Source organism: Oncorhynchus gorbuscha, linkage group LG09, assembly GCF_021184085.1.
Source record: "Oncorhynchus gorbuscha isolate QuinsamMale2020 ecotype Even-year linkage group LG09, OgorEven_v1.0, whole genome shotgun sequence".
Taxonomy (NCBI): domain Eukaryota; kingdom Metazoa; phylum Chordata; class Actinopteri; order Salmoniformes; family Salmonidae; genus Oncorhynchus; species Oncorhynchus gorbuscha.
This window is the reverse complement of record NC_060181.1, coordinates 47098804-47117550: the sequence shown is the minus strand read 5'-3', so window position 1 is coordinate 47117550 and position 18747 is coordinate 47098804. Positions and strand designations below refer to the sequence as shown.

The window sequence follows — 18747 nt, the reverse complement described above, 5'->3', positions numbered from 1 at the left end:
ATTCTGAATACAGTGCCTATTCCCTTCCCTTTCCCGTTGAATAATCTTATATCATGACGTATTGGTGTGTGTGCTGTAATTTACGCGTGTTCTTGTCTGTGTAGGTGTGTGTTCACATCCATACTTACTTGACTCTCCATCTTCTCCCTTGCTCGCGGAGCCAGTAAAGAACACGCTGCCATCCTCTGCCACCAGCAGGGCGTGTGAGCCGTCGTGGCCCACGGAGAACTGGACGATCTTAGGTGACTTGGTGATGGGCAGTTCCACCCATTTACCTGCCAACGGACCACCCTGCTTGATGCCCAGGCTCTGGTACTTCCCTGTGTAGTAGACCTGAGGGAGAGGAGGAGTGAGAGGGAGAGAGAGAAAATATTTTTATAGAAGCTGTCACAACAAAAAAAAAACTTTTTCTGCTGACATATCAATTATTAGCCCAAAATGTCCGAGCTCGTATAAAAACTACAATTCTGGACATAGTCATTGCCACTTCTGACTGAAAACTAGTTACCGAAATCCCTCATTTGTTTAAGAAAAACCTTCCATATTCCATCCACCCTTGCTCTCTTTACGTGATATATGTATGCATTGCATGCATGTCACCAACGACCTATACTCACAGGACTAGTATTACTAGAGAACACTAGTTATGTAATTTTACTCCAGAATGCCCGTTATTCCAGAGGATTTTTTTTACTCCCCCCCCCAATTGTCAGTTATGACGGAAGCCTGGATGTTTTTATTCTAGGCGTGATGTATTTCAACATGTCCAGGTGATAGGAACACACTGATAACTAAACCATACCAAACCATCTTTCTATAGTGTCAAAATAGTATTACAATTGAGGAAGTGTGATCATAATCATTAGGATATTTTAGCAATCCGCAGTACGTCCTAACTGCTCCCCATCCTTCAGTTGTGAACTAAGCAGTGCAATTGCATTTTAAGGCTATGGATGACAAAGTTAAATTGTAATTTCCAAACGTTTAGGTCAGTTGCATGCTGCTTTGTGATCAATTAACAGTAAGGGTTGCATTAAATAGGCTCAATATTTTTTGACTGATACATTTGGCAATACACAATTCATATGCACAAAACGCATAAACAAAAGCATTCACTATGATATTGGTAGTCCAATCATATATAGCTTATGCGCAGCACTTAGTTCAATTTATCAAATCAGTTTTCTTGTGCAAACCACGAGCAACACCTGTCAAACTCAGACATGTATCCCAAAATACAGGGATGTCAATTCGCAACGGACTAATATTATCAGAGGACCATGGAGTTCGACAAAAAACAGTACATTATTCTGGCTGAAATTGTTACTCTCCTGCCATATAAAAATGACAGATGTGGTGTTTTGTGCTCGTGCACATAATTACAATACGCGACCTCCACCAGCAAAACGAATCCCTTTAAAATAGGGCACAATTGGGCATGAGCTACAGCATATCATAAAGACATCAATAAATTGGTTATAACAAACTCTAAACACTAACACATGACAACAAATTGGATGCAGAAGACGTGATTATAGATAATCCTGAATAAATCGTGAACAATGATGAGTGAGAATGTTAGGTGAACTGCTCCTATTTTTACATTTTTACATTGGCTACATTTTTACATTGGCTCCCCTGGCTGGAACAGAGGGGGTAATCTGCACATAAAAGCCAGCAGTGGCGATTACGGCCTTCTCAGTGATACAGCAGGCTAGACTAGGGCCTGGCTAGCTAGCTCTGCTACACTATCTCACAGGGGCTACACTATGACACACATACAGAGGCAAAGACACACACTTAGTCAAAACTAACTTGATCCCTGGCATTTAGAGAAGGTAAACACACAAGCAGTTATAATTACAAACAAGCTCACATAAACATATACCTTCCTATAAGTATTACTATCTAGGCCCTAATGTTTGTTTTTTTGCAGACACCGGGAAGAGCAGCTTCCAGCTAAATGGGGATTGGGGATCCAAATAAACTATCCCACAAACATGGTTGTATTTCCATCTGTCACTTAGGCATCCAGATAGGTCCATACTACAGTATATTTCGTTGTTTGGGAATTATAGGATTTCCCAGTGCTGGTGGTTGGTCTGTGTTTTACCCTCCTGCAGGACCTGCTTTGTTTATCTGGGAGGAATGGGTGGCACAGACAGCAGTAGGGCAACGCAGCAGTGGATAGATTGCTCTGCTAGATGGATGGAATAACCAATGACTTCCAGTTATTTAAGCATAGAAGTGGCACGATCTTGTCTCGAAGCTCTACGGACAATTCCTTCGACCTCATGGCTTGGTTTTTGCACTGACATGCATGGTCAACTGTAGGGCCTTATATAGACAGGTGTGTGCCTTTCCAAATCATGTCCAATAAATCGAATTTACCACAAGTTGTAGAAACATTTCAAGGATTATCAATGGAAACAAGATGCACCTGAGCTCAATTTCAAGTCTCATAGCAAAGGGTCTGAATACATATGCAAATAAAGTCTCTGTTTTTTACTTTTAATACATTTGCAAAAATGTTTAAAAAATTGTTTTCGCTTTGTCATTATGGGGTATTGTGTGTGGATTGATGAGGAAAATAGTTTATTTAATCCATTTTAGAATAGGGCTGTTAAGGTAACAAAATGTGGAAAAAGTCAAGTGGTCAGAAAACTTTGAAGGCACTGTAGGTCTGGAAAAATACATCAGTTATTGTCTCTTGTTTTTTTTTACTCTGCCTATAAATCATCTCTGCGACAATGATCAAGTTGCCGTGTCTCTTCTCAAGGAGGCTTCGCCGTACAGAGGAAATATTGTGCACTTTGTGCGTTGCAGGAGGTGTATCTACTAAGCTCTCTTCCAGGACAATGTTGACACATCAGAGTTCCAATGCAACAACTGTTCACTCGCTGAGGACTATAGAGAAGTGGCTACTCTTAGCATACAGATTAAGAACTTGCACAATCTACTGGGGAAAGCCACCCCTGCCTACCCTCTCTACACCACAGGCTGGACGCCTTGCTGAGAGTATCAACACCAACGCCTTCCAGTGACCCCTTCCCGAAGAAGTCTCCCACTCCCCTGATACTGTCACCTTTCCAGCTGCCCAACCAGGGAAACATGTCACCTGCCATAGGCCAAATGGAGGGAAGCAACCTATGGCGAGTAGGGCACTTTGGTGTTGGGAAGCCCGACTCAAATCCAGTTGCCGAGAATATTAGCTCTCCTGGCTTCGATGGTTCCAGCGCTATCGTCCCCTAATTCTGCCTCAGATCACCAGACCTTGAGGGTGTCTGACGCACCGGCCCCTCCGTAAGCCACAATGGGTTTTGTGCTAGGTTCAAGGTGCAAAAACTGCCAGACGACCTGCAATCTCACCAGCCGTTATAAATCGGCAGCTCTATAATGAGAAACCACTCGGTTGCCAGGGAAAATACATTGTGCTATCCTGGGGCTCAGGTACAGGACATTACAAGGCTGCTTCCTACCGTTTTTACGCCAGAACACGGGAGCTGTCACAGTCATAGTACATGTGGGATCTAATGACATTAGGATAGCTAGCTCGGAACGTCTGAAAACTGTATTTTTAAGAACTGATTGAAACTGAAAGACTCCAACAAGCATCCAATTATTTAAGGCCCAATGCGATCACTGAATCGTGGCATGGAAAGATTCAGTAGGTTGTCCGTACAACACGACTGGCAACGAGTCTACTGTAACTCTGCTGGAGTTACTTTTGTGGATAACTTCAGAAAACAGAAGGTGCTCTACAGAGCGGATGGGGTCCATCCAAATTATCTTGGTGCTTGGACTCTGCCCTGCGCTCAGAAATAGACTTATTAACACTCCAAATTCCACTCAAGTAATCCCAACTGTAAATTTAAAATCAGCATTGTCATCATACTGCAGGCAAGCAACAGATTACTCTGTTTTAACCCACGTCCTCGCTTGTGGCATAGGCCAAATGGTTCAGTTCTTGACAATATTGTACCTATATCAATTCAAATCAATCCCAAGGTATTTTCAAATAAGGGTTTAACTATTGATCATAGTAATGTTGTATTAGAGACTCCATCTGACCTAAAATCCCGCAGATGTGGTCTTCAATTTGTTCATGGAAATTCTGGCGTCTTAATCCAAAGTGGACATTCTGGTAATTTCTAAGACTCGGTTGAATAATAATGTGCTGGTGTCTGTCTGGTTAGAATGTTTACAGATCGGACAGAATTGGCAGAGGTGGGGGTGTTGTGATATTTACCAAGGGAAATTTAAGTGGTTCTGTATCTCTTGCTGCCTCTGTCCCTAAGCAAGTTGTTCTTAATGTGGGCCTGTGTCATAATAAACAGCTGACACTAGTAGGAGTGTTTCCCCCTCCCTCATGTTCTCTTAACAATTTATCTTAATTGCTATCTAACATGCTGACTAGTCCAGGCACGTGTGCGTCCGCATGATGATTTTGTCCATCCACAACAGACATGATCAGGACATGCATTTCAAAACAAATGAAACATTCATGGACATATAGCTAGCTAGATTGCTGTCACCCACATGGGTATATGCTTCTAAAATCTAATGAGGATATGGGAGAGGCGGGGCAATGCAGCAGTGCCTGGCAATGTAGCCGTTCTTTGACACGCGCAAGCAGTTTGGAAGAAAGCAGTGTGTTAAGTACGGCAAATATGAACTATTCATTTTGGTTGATTTTAATATTGATTGGAGGACACCAGTGTCAGACACGTTGAAAGGTATTTGCTCTGAGCTCAACCTGTATCAACTAAGCCTACACGTCAGAATCATAACAATCCAACTAAATCAACCTGGATTCATCTTATTTTGATGAATACTCCAAATACAAACCCAGTCAAAAGTTTGGACACACCTATTCATTCAAGGGCTTTTCTTATTTAGACTATTTTCTACATTCTATAATAATAGTGAAAACATAAAAACTATGAAATAACACGTATGGAATCATGTAGTAAGCAACAAAGTGTTAAGCAAATCTAAATATATTTTAGAATCCTCAAAGTAGCCACCCTTTGCCTTGACAGCTTTGCACACTCTTGGCATTCTCTCAACCAGTTTCCCCTGGAATGCTTTTCCAACAGTCTTGAAGGAGCTCCCACATATGCTGAGCACTTGTTGGCTGCTTTTCCCTCACTCTGCGCTCCGACTCATTCCAAACCATCTCAATTTGGTTGAATTCGGGGGATTGTGGAGGTAAGGTTATCTGGTGCAGCACTCCATCACTCTCCTTCTTGGTAAAATAGCCCATACACAGCCTGGAGGTGTGTTGGATCATTGTCCTGTTGAAAAACAAAATGACAGTCCCACTAAGCCCAAACGAGATGGGATGGCATATCGCGGCAGAATTCTGTGGTAGCCATGCTGGTTAAGTGTGCCTTGAATTCTAAATACATCAGACAGTGTCATCAGCAAAACACCCCACACCATAACACCACCTCTTCCATGCTTTACGGTAGAAAATACACATGCAGAGATCATCTGTTCACCCACAACGCATCTCACAAAGACATGGTGGTTGGAACCAAAAATCTCCAATTTGGACTTCATACCAAAGGACACCAGTCTAATGTCAATTGCTCGTGTTTCTTGTTTCTTTGCTTCTTGTTTCTTTGCAGCAATTCAACCATGAAGGCCTGATTCACACAGTCTCCTCTGAACAGTTGATGTTGAGATGTGTCTGTTACTTGAACTCTGTGAAGCATTTATTTGGGCTGCCATTTCTTGAGGATGTAAAAGTAATGATGGACGGTAGTTTCTCTTTGCTTATTTGAGCTGTTCTTGCCATAATATGGACTTGGTCTTTTAGCAAATAGGGCAATCTTCTGTATACCACCCCTTCCTTGTCACAACACAACTGATTGCTCAAAAGCATTAAGGAAATTAACTTTTAACAAGGCACACCTGGTAATTGAAATGTATTAAAGGTAACTACCTCATGAAGCTGGTTGTGAGAAAGCCAAGAGTGTGCAAAGCTGTCTTCAAGGCAACGGGTGGCTTCTTTGAAGAATCTCAAATATAAAATATATTTTGATTTGTTTAACACTTTTTGCTTACTACATAGTTTTGATGTCTTCATTATTATTCTGCAATGTATAAAATAGTATAAAATTAAAAAAAACTTGAATGAGTATGTGTTCTAAAATATTTGACCGGTAGTGAATTGCTAATATAAATAAAAAAAATTGATGGTGTTGGAGGGGTTCAGTGGAGCTGAAGGGTGGGACTAAAAACCACAAATCAAATTGTAGTTGTCACATGCACCGAACAGTTGTAGACTTTACAGTGAAATGCTTACAAGCCAACAATGCAGTAAAGAAAGAATAAGTGTTAACAAAGTATATACTAAATAAACTGAAGTAAATGATAAATAAATAAAAACAAACAAAAGAAAATAGAAAAACAAAAAATTCAAGAGCAACAAAATAACTTACGAGGCTATATACAGGGGCTACCTGTACAGAGTCAATGTGCGGGGGGGCACAGGTTAGTCAAGCCCTTCAGCTAGATTGTATCCGTCCTAGTCCCCTGAATGCTTTTGTCGATCCTATAGCTATTGTACACAGTAATGGTCTGTCTATTAACCATAGTTATACTGTTAGCACTGAGGCGGTGTGCCCAAGTAGGAAGTTTGCTGTGTGCAGCTAACCCTGCACCATCAGCTCAAACATATATCTCTGTGTCTTGTCTACTTCTGATAAGCCGCTAAGTAAAGAAATCAAAACAATCAGGCATCACAGAAAAGTGCAAAAAAAATATATAATAATAATAATAATTGCCCACCTTAACATATGTAGCCTAAGAAACAAGGTATGTGAAATCAATAACTTGCTAGTAACAGATGAAATTCAAACACTGACCATCTCTGAAACACACTTAGATAGCAATACATGGTTTTAACATCTACAGAAATGCCAATGGGGTTGGTGTTGCAGTCTATATTCAGAGCCACATTCCAGTAAAGCTAAGGGAGGATCTCATGTAAAGAACTGTTGAAGTAATATGGGTTCATCTGCCTCACCTAAAGCCCATTCTTGTGGGACGCTGCTATAGACCACCAAGTGCTAACAGTCAGTATCTGGATAATATGTGTGAAATGCTTGATACTGTGTGTGATATTAACAGCGAAGAATATATTTCTGGGTGACCTACAGTTGAAGTTGTCAGAAGTTTATACAGATTTAGGTTGGAGTCATTAACTTCTTTGGGATAGGGGGTGGTATTTTGACATCCGAATGACAAGCGTGCCCAAATTAAACTGCCTGCTACTCAGGCCCAGAAGCTAGGATATGCATTGGTAGATTTGTATAGAAAACACTCTAAAGATTCTAAAACTGTTAAAATAATGTCTGTGAGTATAACAGAACTGAAATCGAGGGCAAAATCCAGAGGACAAACCATCACCCCAAAAAAGTCAGCAAAACACTGATTTCAATGGCAGGCATTTTTATTATAGGGTGAAATCCTCCCTGATTGCAGATCCTAGGGCTTCCTCTAGATGGCAAGTCTTTAGAAAGAGTTTCAGGCAGGTTTTTGGAAAAATAAGGGAGAAGGCTCCCATTTTGGCTGTAGTGTTTCAATGCACATGGCCAAGATCGCTCGTTCTTTTTGTTTATCTCCGGCAAAGACAATAACGATTCTCAGTCTTAAATTGTATTGTTTATTTGCGTATTGGGGTACCTAAGGATTGATTATAAATGTTGATTGACTTGTTTGGATAAGTTTATTGGTAACGTTTGGGATTAATTTTGTATGCATTTTGACCGATGGAAGCAAGTGGATTATTGACGGAAGCACGCCAGCTAAACTGAGTTTTTATGGATATAAAAAATAAATGTATTGAACAAAAAGGGTCCATTTGTAATGTAACAGACCTTTTGGAGTGCCAACAGAAGAAGAACTTCAAAGGAAAGGCATTAATTATATTGTTATTTCTGACTTTTGTGTCAGCACCTGACTAGTTGAAAATGATTGTTATAAATTTGTAAAGTGTGGAGTTATCCTCAGATAATCGCATGGTTTGCTTTCGCCGTAAAGCCTTTTTGAAAACTGACACCTCGGCTGGATGAACAAGAAGTTAAGCATTATTTTGACATATTGCATGTGTATTTTCAATCATGTTAAATATTTCAATTTCTGTAGTTTTAATTTGGCGCCCTGCACTTTCACTGGATGTTGGACGGTAGCGTCCCATCTAGCCTAGGGAGGTTAAAACTCGTTTTTCAACCACTCCACAAATGTCTTGTTACACAAGTAGTTTATCCAACAATTGTTTAGAGACAAGATTATTTCACTTAACTCACTGTATGACAATTCCAGTGGATAAGAAGTTCACATACACTTAGTTGACTGTGACTTTATACAAAATGGAAAAATATGTCATGGCTTTAGAAGCTTCTGATAGGCTAATGGACATCATTTGAGTCAATTGGAGGTGTACCTGTGGATGTATTTCAAGGCCTACCCTCAGTGCCTCTTTCCTTTACATCATGGGAAAATAAAAAATAAATCAGCTAAGACATCAGGGGGGAAAAAGTGTAGCCCTCCACAAGTCTGGTTCATCCTTGGTAGCAATTTCCAAACATGGACGGTACCGCGTCCATCTGTACAAACAATAGTACGCAAGTATAAACACCATGGGACCACACAAGCATCATACCGCTCAGGAAGGAGACTCATTCTGTCTCCTAGAGATGAACAGACTCTGGTGCGAAAAGTGCAAATCAATCCCAGAACAACAGCAAAGGACCTTGAAGATGGAGGATACAGGTGCAAAAGTATCTATATCCACAGTAAAACAAGTCCTATATTAACAAAACCTGAAAGGCCGCTCAGCAAGGAAGAAGCCACTGCTCCAAAACCGCCATAAAAGACAAAATTGACAAAATTGTGGATATATTAAAGCAACATCTCAAGATCCAATTTGTAAGTCGCTCTGGATAAGAGTGTCTGCTAAATGACTTAAATGTAAATGTAAATATCAGTCAGGAAGTTAAAGCTTGGTTGCAAATGGGTCTTCCAAATGGACAATGACCCCAAGCATACTTCCAAAGTTGTGGCAAAATGGCTTAAGGACAAAGTCAAGGTATTGGAGTGGCCATCACAAAGCCCTGACCTCAGTCCTATAGACAATTTGTGGGCAGAACTGAAAAAGTGTGTGCGAGCAAGCAGGCCTAAAAACCTGACTCAGTTACACCAGCTCTGTCAGGAGGACAGAAGGCCAAAATTCACCCAACTTATTGTGGGAAGCTTGTGGAAGGCTACCCAAAACATTTGACCCAAATTAAACAATTTAAAGGCAATGCTACCAAATACTAATTGAGAATATGTAAACTTCTGACCAAATGGGAATGTGATGAAAGAAATAAAAGCTGAAATAAATAATTCTCTCTCTACTATTATTCTGACATTTCACATTCTTAAAATAAAGTGGTGATCCTAACTGACCTAAGACAGATAATTTTTACTAGGATTAATGTCAAGAATTGTGAAAAACTGAGTTTAAATGTATTTGGGTAAGGTGAATGTAAACATCCGACTTCAACTGTAAATATTGACTGGCTTTCCTCAAGCTTCCCACTCAAGAAAAAGCTTCAAAACTGTAGGCAAACTACCAGGGTAGTTAAAAATAGTACAGAAAGGAAATCATCAATATGTATTGATCACATCTTTACTAATGCTGCAGAAATGTGCTTGAAAGCAGTATCTAAATCCATCAAATGCAGTGATCACAATATAGTTGCCATATCTAGGAAAACCAAAGCTCCAAAGGCTAGACCTAATTGTGTGTGTGTAAGAGGTCCTGCAAGAGGTTTTGTAGGGATTCCTATGTTGACGATGTAAATAACATTTTCTGGTGTGTAATGAGGAGCAACCAAATGATGCGCTTGACAAATTCATGAAATTGCTTACTCTGGTTACACCCACTAACAAAATGACTCAAAACTGTTAAATCCCTTTGGATTGATGACGAATTCAAAAACGGTGTGGTTGAGAGGGATGAGGCAAAAGGAATGGTAAATAATTCTGGCTGCATAACCGAATGGCAAACCTACTGCAAATTGAGAAATCATGTGAATGAACAGAAAAGAAAAAAAAACTATACTATGAAACAAACAAATTGTATAAAGAATGATAGTAAAAAGCTTCAGATCAAATGAAATGAACTTTTAGGGAAAAGGGGCCAACTCAGCTCCATCATTCATTGAATCAGATGGCTCATTCATCAAAAAACCTAAGGTTGGCAACTAGTTTAAAGGTTTTTTAATTGGCAAAATTAGTCAACTTAAGCATGACATGCAAGCAACAAATGCCGAACTGTTAACTTCCGGTCGAGCGATGCAAGACGACGTTTGAGAAAAGTCCCCCAAATAAACTAGAATTTTTACATGCCGCTGTTAGTTTTTATGGGGATCTATTAGTTGGTTATATTGTTCAATTTACATGGTACTATGAGCAAGACCAACCCCGAAGAGAACTGCTACGACTAACACATCGTCGAAGGCAAAACCAACTACGCAAACATTGAACATGGCTGCTGCGACCAGCACTGAAAAAGTGTGTGCGAGCAAGCAGGCCTAAAAACCTGACTCAGTTACACCAGCTCTGTCAGGAGGACAGAGGGCCAAAATTCACCTAACTTATTGTGGGAAGCTTGTGGAAGGCTACCCAAAACATTTGACCCAAATTAAACAATTTCAAGGCAATGCTACCAAATACTAATTGAGAATATGTAAACTTCTGACCAAATGGGAATGTGATGAAAGAAATAAAAGAGTTTTAGTCAGCCACCAATTGTGCAAGTTCTCCCACTTAAAAAGATGAGGCCTGTAATTTTCATAGGTACACTTCAACTATGACAGACAAAATGAAAAGGAAAACAATCCAGAAAATCACATTGTAGGATTTTTTTCTGAATTTATTTGCAAATTATGGTGGAAAATAAGTATTTGTATATAAAATGATAATAAAAAGATTGTGGGAGCTATTTTGTGGGGCATTCGACATTATCAATCATAGTATGCTGCTGGAAAAACTGGCTTTACACCCCCTACTATATTAGGGCTTGAGAGATCACTGTCTAGCAGAACACAGAGGATGTTCATTAAAAGTAGTAGCCCCTCCAACATAATCCAGGTAGAATCAGGAATTCCCTAGGGCAGCTGTTTTGGCACCTTACTTTATTCAATCTTTACTCATGACCTGCCACTGGCTGAGTAAAGCATGTGTGTCTATGTATGCAGATGACTCAACACTGTACACATCAGCTACAACTGCGAATTAAATCTCTGCAACGCTTAACAAAGAGCTGCAGAATGCGTGGCAAGAAATAAATTACTCCTAAATATTTCAAAAACTAAACCTCAAATATCGTAATGAAATGTGTAAATTAAGCAAGTTCAGGAGACTAAACTGCTTAAAGTAACCCTGGATTGTAAACTTATGGTCAAAACATATTGATGCAACAATAGCTAAGATGGGGAGAGGATAGTATCCAGTCACAAAAATCCATGAGCCAGTGTTCCATGGTTTAATCAGAAACATCTGTTTTCTGCCATCCAATACATTTTTTTCAATGCAGTACCAGTGTTTGTTCTTCAGAATGCAACCAAGGGCACAGAGAAACAGACATTAATACCCTTGGGTGCCATTATTAGCGAAAACAAAAGAGGACCCACTTTTTGGACCTCGCATGCCAAAAAGTCCTTACTTGAAAGGTAATTTATCTATGTTCAGTTCTCACAAGTATAGCACGACACACATACCTTTAATCTGTTAATTGAATGCTCCCTAACACAACTGCTTTGAGTTAACAAATTCAAAGAAAGGGGACACGTATTCAGTTGCACTTCGGAATACATTCAACTAGGGATGCACGATATATCAGTGAACATCGGAATCAGACGATATTAGCTAAAAAATGCCAACATCTGTATTGGCAGATGCCGATGTGCAAAACCGATGTCAAAGCTGATGGAGATACATAACGGCATGATCCCACGTAACATTTTGCGCTACACATGCAACATAGGATTCCTAACCTAGCCCACAATGTCTGCTGTGTGGATCGAACAGTCAACAAGTTGAGCAGTCATTTGAAAGAGTAAGAACATTTCAGCAAGACAACTTCAAGGTGAAATCCGTTAAAGCCAAGATAATGGAATTCATTGCCCTTAACAATCAACCGTTCTCTGTCGTGGGTGATGTTGGCTTTCGCCGACAGGTTGAACACCAGTACACACTACCAAGTGCACTATAAGTGCACTATTTTTTTACTGTGTAACAGAGTTACAGAGTTACACAGTAACAGCGTCACTGCTATAAGCTTCACGACATACATACATACATACCATGGAATGCCGTTTGGGTCTTTGCATGTCAAAGCTGTACAAAAATGTCTGCAAACAAGAAAACACAGGCCACGAATGATGTGTTTACAATACCGCTTGCTAATAAAGCATAACATGTTCGACCGCAACTTCTGGGGTAGCTAGCTTTTGCTTAGTACCTAGCTAGCCTCAATACAAACAGCCTGAAAACAATGACCAGTAGAAACTGCAGACATTTTCATTATTCCTAGAAATGATTTATGAATCCATGTGAGTAAGTATTTGCTAGGTAGCCACTTGTTGTTCGCCTATTGAAATTGAACTTCAGTTCATGAAAATAAATACCTAGCCAGCTACTTAACCCCGTTTCAAAAAGCTAACGTTATATGCAGCCAGCTAGCTTCATCTGACTACGGAGGCTCGACCGGACCGGGTTATGTGTTGTGAAGCTAGCCACAATAAGTGGAATTGGCGGGTTGCCTTCAAAATAAAAGTATGTCATTGACTGATGCAAATTAATACAAATTGTAGAATTATGCCAAACTTTTATTTTGAAGGCTAAATACAAAGTCCACTATTGTGGCTAATCCTTATTGTGGCTAGCTTCACATAGATGGGTCTGACCACCATTAATCAATTAAGAACTCTTATAAATTAGGGTTATTTTAGATAGCTAGCAAACTATATAGCTAGGTGACTAACTATAGCTACTGAAACAGATTTTGTTTTGCTATGTTTTTGGTGAAGAAACATTGTTTGCATTCATGAGCTAGCTAGCTTTATTTTTTAATGACCAGCACTGTCTGTGTGCGAGATAACTTTACCAGCATCATAGCATACGTATCAATGAATCGTTGTGACATATGAAATAAGAGTGATTCTGTAATAACTACGGAAAAAATTATTAACGCGTTAAATGATTATGCGATGTGCAGTCATATTCAGGTCCTGTTTGGTCAAATAGTGTTATTTGACGTATCGTTTTTGACATGCAAAGACCCAAACGGCGTTCCTTAGAAATCCTGGTTGAAAATGAAACGACTGAACAAATTTTTTTTTAAACAGCACAGGATGTGACGCAGCCTGGATTCGAACCAGGGACTGTAGTGACACCTCTTGCACTGAGATGCAGTGCCTTAGTTGTAGCTCCCGAGGGGCGTGGCGGTCTAAGAAAACCGTCCTAAAATGTACCTACTACCATACCACGTTCAAAAGGTACTTAATCTGTTGTCTTTCCCATTCACCCTCTGATTGGCACACACACAATCCATGTATCAATTTTCTCAAGGCTTAAAAATTATTTAAAATTATTCTTTAACTTATTCGAGATAGGGGGCGCTTTTTTAATTTTTGGATAAAAAAAACGTTCCCGTTTTAAACAAGATATTTATTCACGAAAAGATGCTCGACTATGCATGTAATTGACAGCTTTGGAAAGAAAACACTGACGTTTCCAAAACTGCAAAGATATTATCTGTGAGTGCCCCAGAACTAATGCTACAGGCGAAACCAAGATGAAATTTCATACAGGAAATGGTCCAGAATTTGAATGCCCTGTGTTTCAATGTCTCCTTATATGGCTGTGAATGCGCCAGGAATGAGCCTGCACTTTCTGTCGTTTCCCCAAGGTGTCTGCAGCATTGTGACGTATTTGTAGGCATATCATTGGAAGATTGACCATAAGAGACTACATTTACCAGGTGTCCGTCCGGTGTCCTCCGTCGAAACTATTGCGTAATCTCCAGCTCCATGCGCGTTCCATTTTCTTCAGAGGAGAAAGTCAACTGCCACGAATGATTTATCATCGATAGATATGTGAAAAACACCTTAATATTTTCTACACTCACTGTAGATTCCTGTCCAGGGCGCATTAGAAGTGTTATTTTCCATCAGTGCAGTTAATCAACACATGCCTGATGTAATGATTGGTTTGGTCCTGGGGTGTTTGTTTGACTGTAATTAACCCAGTATTGACCCTATCCATTCCTCTCCCCAGGGCGGATGCTTCAACCCCATCCCTCAATGGTTTCCCTCCCAGACCCCGCTGCCACCCCCATCTAAAATGGACCCCAAGCTGCCTGGCTATCCCTCTCCGTTCAACCCTGGACCCCCAGCCCAGTTCCATCCCGCGATGGCAGGGGCACAGGGCATGGAAGGCTTTGTTGCGCCCAGGAGGGCTTTCTTTGGTGGTGTGGGCATGACACAGAGGACTGACATGGGAAGAACGCCCGATATGGCCAACCAGCTCCGGCTGCCACCCAACCAGCTCAGGTTACAGCTGCAACAGAGGCTGCAAGGCCCACAACAGGTAAGAGATGGGCTAGGTAGAGTGGGAACATCAGTAATTGGAAATCTTGGTTGTGGATGATCAGAATTTTTTTTAACCCTGCCCCAACACACCAGATTAAACGAGGTATGTGCACTCTTACCAATCAGTCATAGTGAACGAATCAGTTAAGTGCGAGGGAAAGATTAAGGAAACCAGCAGACGTTGTGCATCTCGAACACCACAGTTACATACCACTTCCCTGTTCCCCACCTTTCTAATGTGGGTGTAGTTCATTCCCTCTCTCCTCTCCACAGGAAGGGGATTGTTTTAACTGGTTTTGACTAAGTCCTAACCATTATAGCTGGTTTTACTGAATTATTAAAATTCAGTCCCCTAATCTCTTCTCCATCCATCCCTCTACCTCTGAATTTAGTGCCATCCAGTCTATTTCAGATGTAATTGTTATTTTGGGACACTGCAATTTGCACGTTGCGAAGGCTGTTTTCACAGATAAAAAGTATAAATGTTTCCCATCCTCTCTGTCTCTGCAACCTCCTCTAAACTCCCAGGTGAAAGACAGTCATCATGCATACAATGTATACAGGAGGATACATTAATCTACTGTACGGACAGACAAGTATGGGGCTAAACTGTTTTCAGCAGCAGCGGGAACTCTACAGCTTCTAGCATCGCGAGAGGAGACTCCTGCAGCAGAACGTCATGTTGATGAGGCCAGGCACTGGGGCCACTATGCCCTGCTTCATAGGGACCACTAGGGGACAAAAGGGCCCCAGCCACAGCAGCAACAACATAGATTTGGCTACCTGCCAAGCTACAGTCCCATGCCAGGGAACCCACCCAGCTCCCCAGCCACTTCAACCCCATGGGATGACCATTGGACCTCAATCTGTCGGCCCGGGGGCCCACGGGAAGCCATAATGTCGGGTGAGTGAAGAGACTACCTGGTTATATCCACCATCATCTCAATGCTAAGTCATTCTGTATTTATTAAAATCGCACAATGTGCTGTTAATATCAATATCTAAATCTCATATCATGTGCTGACAGGATCAATAGAATATAGAATACAGGCCTAGACTATGGTTTCAAAATAACTTCCTCAAAATTTCCTTATATTCCCAAATCCTGGTTGGAAGATTCCTGGAATTACAACAGAATAAACAGGAAATCCAGGAATCCACCAACCAGGATTTTAGGAAAAACAGGTTATTTTGGGGAAATAACTGGAATATTGCAACCCAGCCACCTCCTGGGTACCAATCACCTGATATGAAAAGTTGGCAGCAAGCTGGCATTGGCAGCAGAGGTGTCCAATGAGGTGTCCAGAGCCATGCATGTATAAATGTGTATATTGCTCACCGGTAGTCTGTTATTGACTTGGTATCTATATGGAAATGACATGGCGGCAGGTTGCATAGCGGGTTAAGAGCATTGGGCCAATAACCGAAAGGCCGCTGGTGCGAATCCCCGAGCCGGCAAGGTACAAAAAAAACATTTGCCCGTTCTGCTCTTGAGCAAGGCAGTCAACCACCAACAACTGCTCCCTGAACACCGTTGATGTGGATTAAGGCACCCCACTGCACCTCTCTAATTCAGAGGGGTTTGGTTAACACACATTTCAGTTGAACACATTCAGTTGTACAACTGACTTGGTACCCCCTTTCCCATAAAAACTACTTGTTTGTTTCTTAGGATTCTTTCTAACAAGCACTTGTGTAACATCATACCAGATGTGTTTAATTATTGAAAGTGAGTAGCTACCTAAAAGGAAAAACTACTTCTATATAATTTCTTAGCCTATTCACAACCAATAGTAATCTAATTTCCCCTTATCTTATAAAAAAACTACTTGTAATGTGCATTTGCATAGACATTCTGAAAAACTGCTGGATTTCTGTGAATTCCCCTGTGACATCCCAGGGGAACCACTCACTCTTGGCTTTGTGCTTAGGGTCGTTATGCTGTTGGAAGGATAACCTTCTCCCCAGTCGGAGGTCCTGAGAGCTCTGGATCAGGTTTTCAACAATCACTCTGCTTCTTTCATCTTTCCCTCGATCCTGAAAAGTCTCCCAGTCCCTCCGCTGAAAAACATCCCCACAGCATGATGCTGCCACCATCATGCTTCATCGTAGGGATGGTAACAGGTTTCCTGTGTGATTCAGGAGAGTTCTGAGAGTCCTTAAGGTGCCTTTTGGCCAACTCTAAGTGAGCGGTCATGTGCCTTTTACTGAGGAGTGGCTTCTGTTTGGCCACTCTACCATAAAAACCTGATTGGTAGAGTGCTGCAGAGATGAGAGAACCTTCCAGAAGGACAACCATTTCCACAGAGGAACTCTGAAGCTCTGTCATGGTGACCATCGGGTCCAGCTCTAGGAAGAGTCCTGGTGGTTCCAAACTTCATCCATTTAAGAATATTGAAGGCCAGTGTTGTTGGGGACCTTAAATTCTGCTGAAATGTTTTGGTACCCTTCCCCAGACCTGTGCCTCGACACAATACTGTCTCGGAGTTCTACAGACAATTCCTTCAACCTCATGGCTTGGTTTTTGCTCTGACACACACTGCGGGACCTTATATAGACAGGTGTGTGCCTTTCCAAATCATGTCCAATCAATTGCATTTACCAAAGGTGGACTCCAATCAAGTTGTAGAAACATCAAGGATGATCAATAGAAACAGGATGTTCCTGAGCTCAATTTCAAGTCTCCAAATTAATAAGCTATACATCTTTTTTTTATTATAAATTAGCAAACAATTCTAAAAATCTATTTCGCTTCGTCATTATGGGTATTGTTTGTCAATTCTATCCATTTTAGAAAAAGGCTGGAACATAACAAAATGTGGAAAAAGTTAAGGGGTCTAAAAACGTTCCGAAAGCACGGTATACCCTCACTTGGTCAGGCTATTTAAGCCTCTATATATCCACTAGTTCCACAATATCCATGACATTTGTGATTTCCTTAAGAACATGAGGGTGATAGTTTGTAGTGTGATTTCTTTAGAGTCAATTGACGTATTTCAAACCGTATTATAATCTCCCACCATAATAAAGGGTCTTGTATTATGTGTAGGTTTGATCAATTATTATATATATTTTCAAAGAAGCTTGGATCATCATTATGTGGACCGTATAGATTAATGGGCCATATATGTTTATGGTCCAATAACATACTTAAACTCATCCATGTGCCTTGCGAATCTGTTTGGACAATTTGCACATTAGGATCTAAATTATTCTTCATTAATATCACACCATTTCAATTTCTTTGCCCATAGGTGAAGTATATTTCACCATCAGTCCTTTTTCCATCTAAAATTGTTGCATGCTCCCTTTCTATGCTGTCAGTTCAACTATCCTTCGCTAATGCTATTTTTTTCTCTTCTCTCTCCCTCTGTCTACCCCCCCTCCTACTCTTTTCTCTTGCTCCCCTCTCTCCTTCTCCCTCTTTTGTCTCTCACCCCATTTCCCCAATTGCTTTTCTAATATTTGTTGCCAGTATTTTGTTGGACCATCATGTGTATTTGTTTTAATCTTTAATTTATTTGCGATTAGGTTTGAAGAGAATGACTCCTCAACCCAAAAGGCCCTAGAGCAGCTGTGAGAAACGTGCGAAGTGTGGCATAATTTTGGAAAACTTAAGGCGCTAAAGGTTCCCGGCAAAACAGATGGTCTGTTATCCTTTCAGCTGCTGCTCAGTGCTCAATATTTTCGAACCATCTTAGTTCTTTGTCTCTGTTGTGACAGTAGGCTATTGCAAACATAAGCATGACACAAAAAGGCAGTAGTGATGTTATTTTTTCATGATGGAAGTGATGCAGCTATTCTTTTTAAATTAAGTTATGATCAGTATAGCTTTTAAAGGAGGTTGTGGTTGTTTGTAGGGGTGTGCTGATCTCCTCATACTCATAGTCATAAACATATCCGTTTTATCACACTTGATATTCAATTCATGGCATGGTATACACTGAGTGTACAAAACATGAAGAACATCTGCTCTTTCCATGACATTGACTGGCCAGGTAAACTTTATGATCCCTTATGATCACTTGTTAAATCCAATTCAAATCCGTGTAGATGAAGGGGAGGAGACAGGTTAAAGGAGGATTTCAAGTCT

General features: G+C 40.7%; 1 protein-coding gene across 1 annotated transcript in view; it reads right to left on the bottom strand.

Moving 5' to 3' along the window:
• The window catches only part of LOC124043719 (E3 ubiquitin-protein ligase MYCBP2-like), a 320564-nt gene that overhangs the window by 223689 nt on the left and 78128 nt on the right, over positions 1-18747 (bottom strand). Inside the window, 1 exon segment of the mRNA XM_046362606.1 lies at positions 129-333. Coding sequence (XP_046218562.1) covers positions 129-333 — 205 coding nt within the window.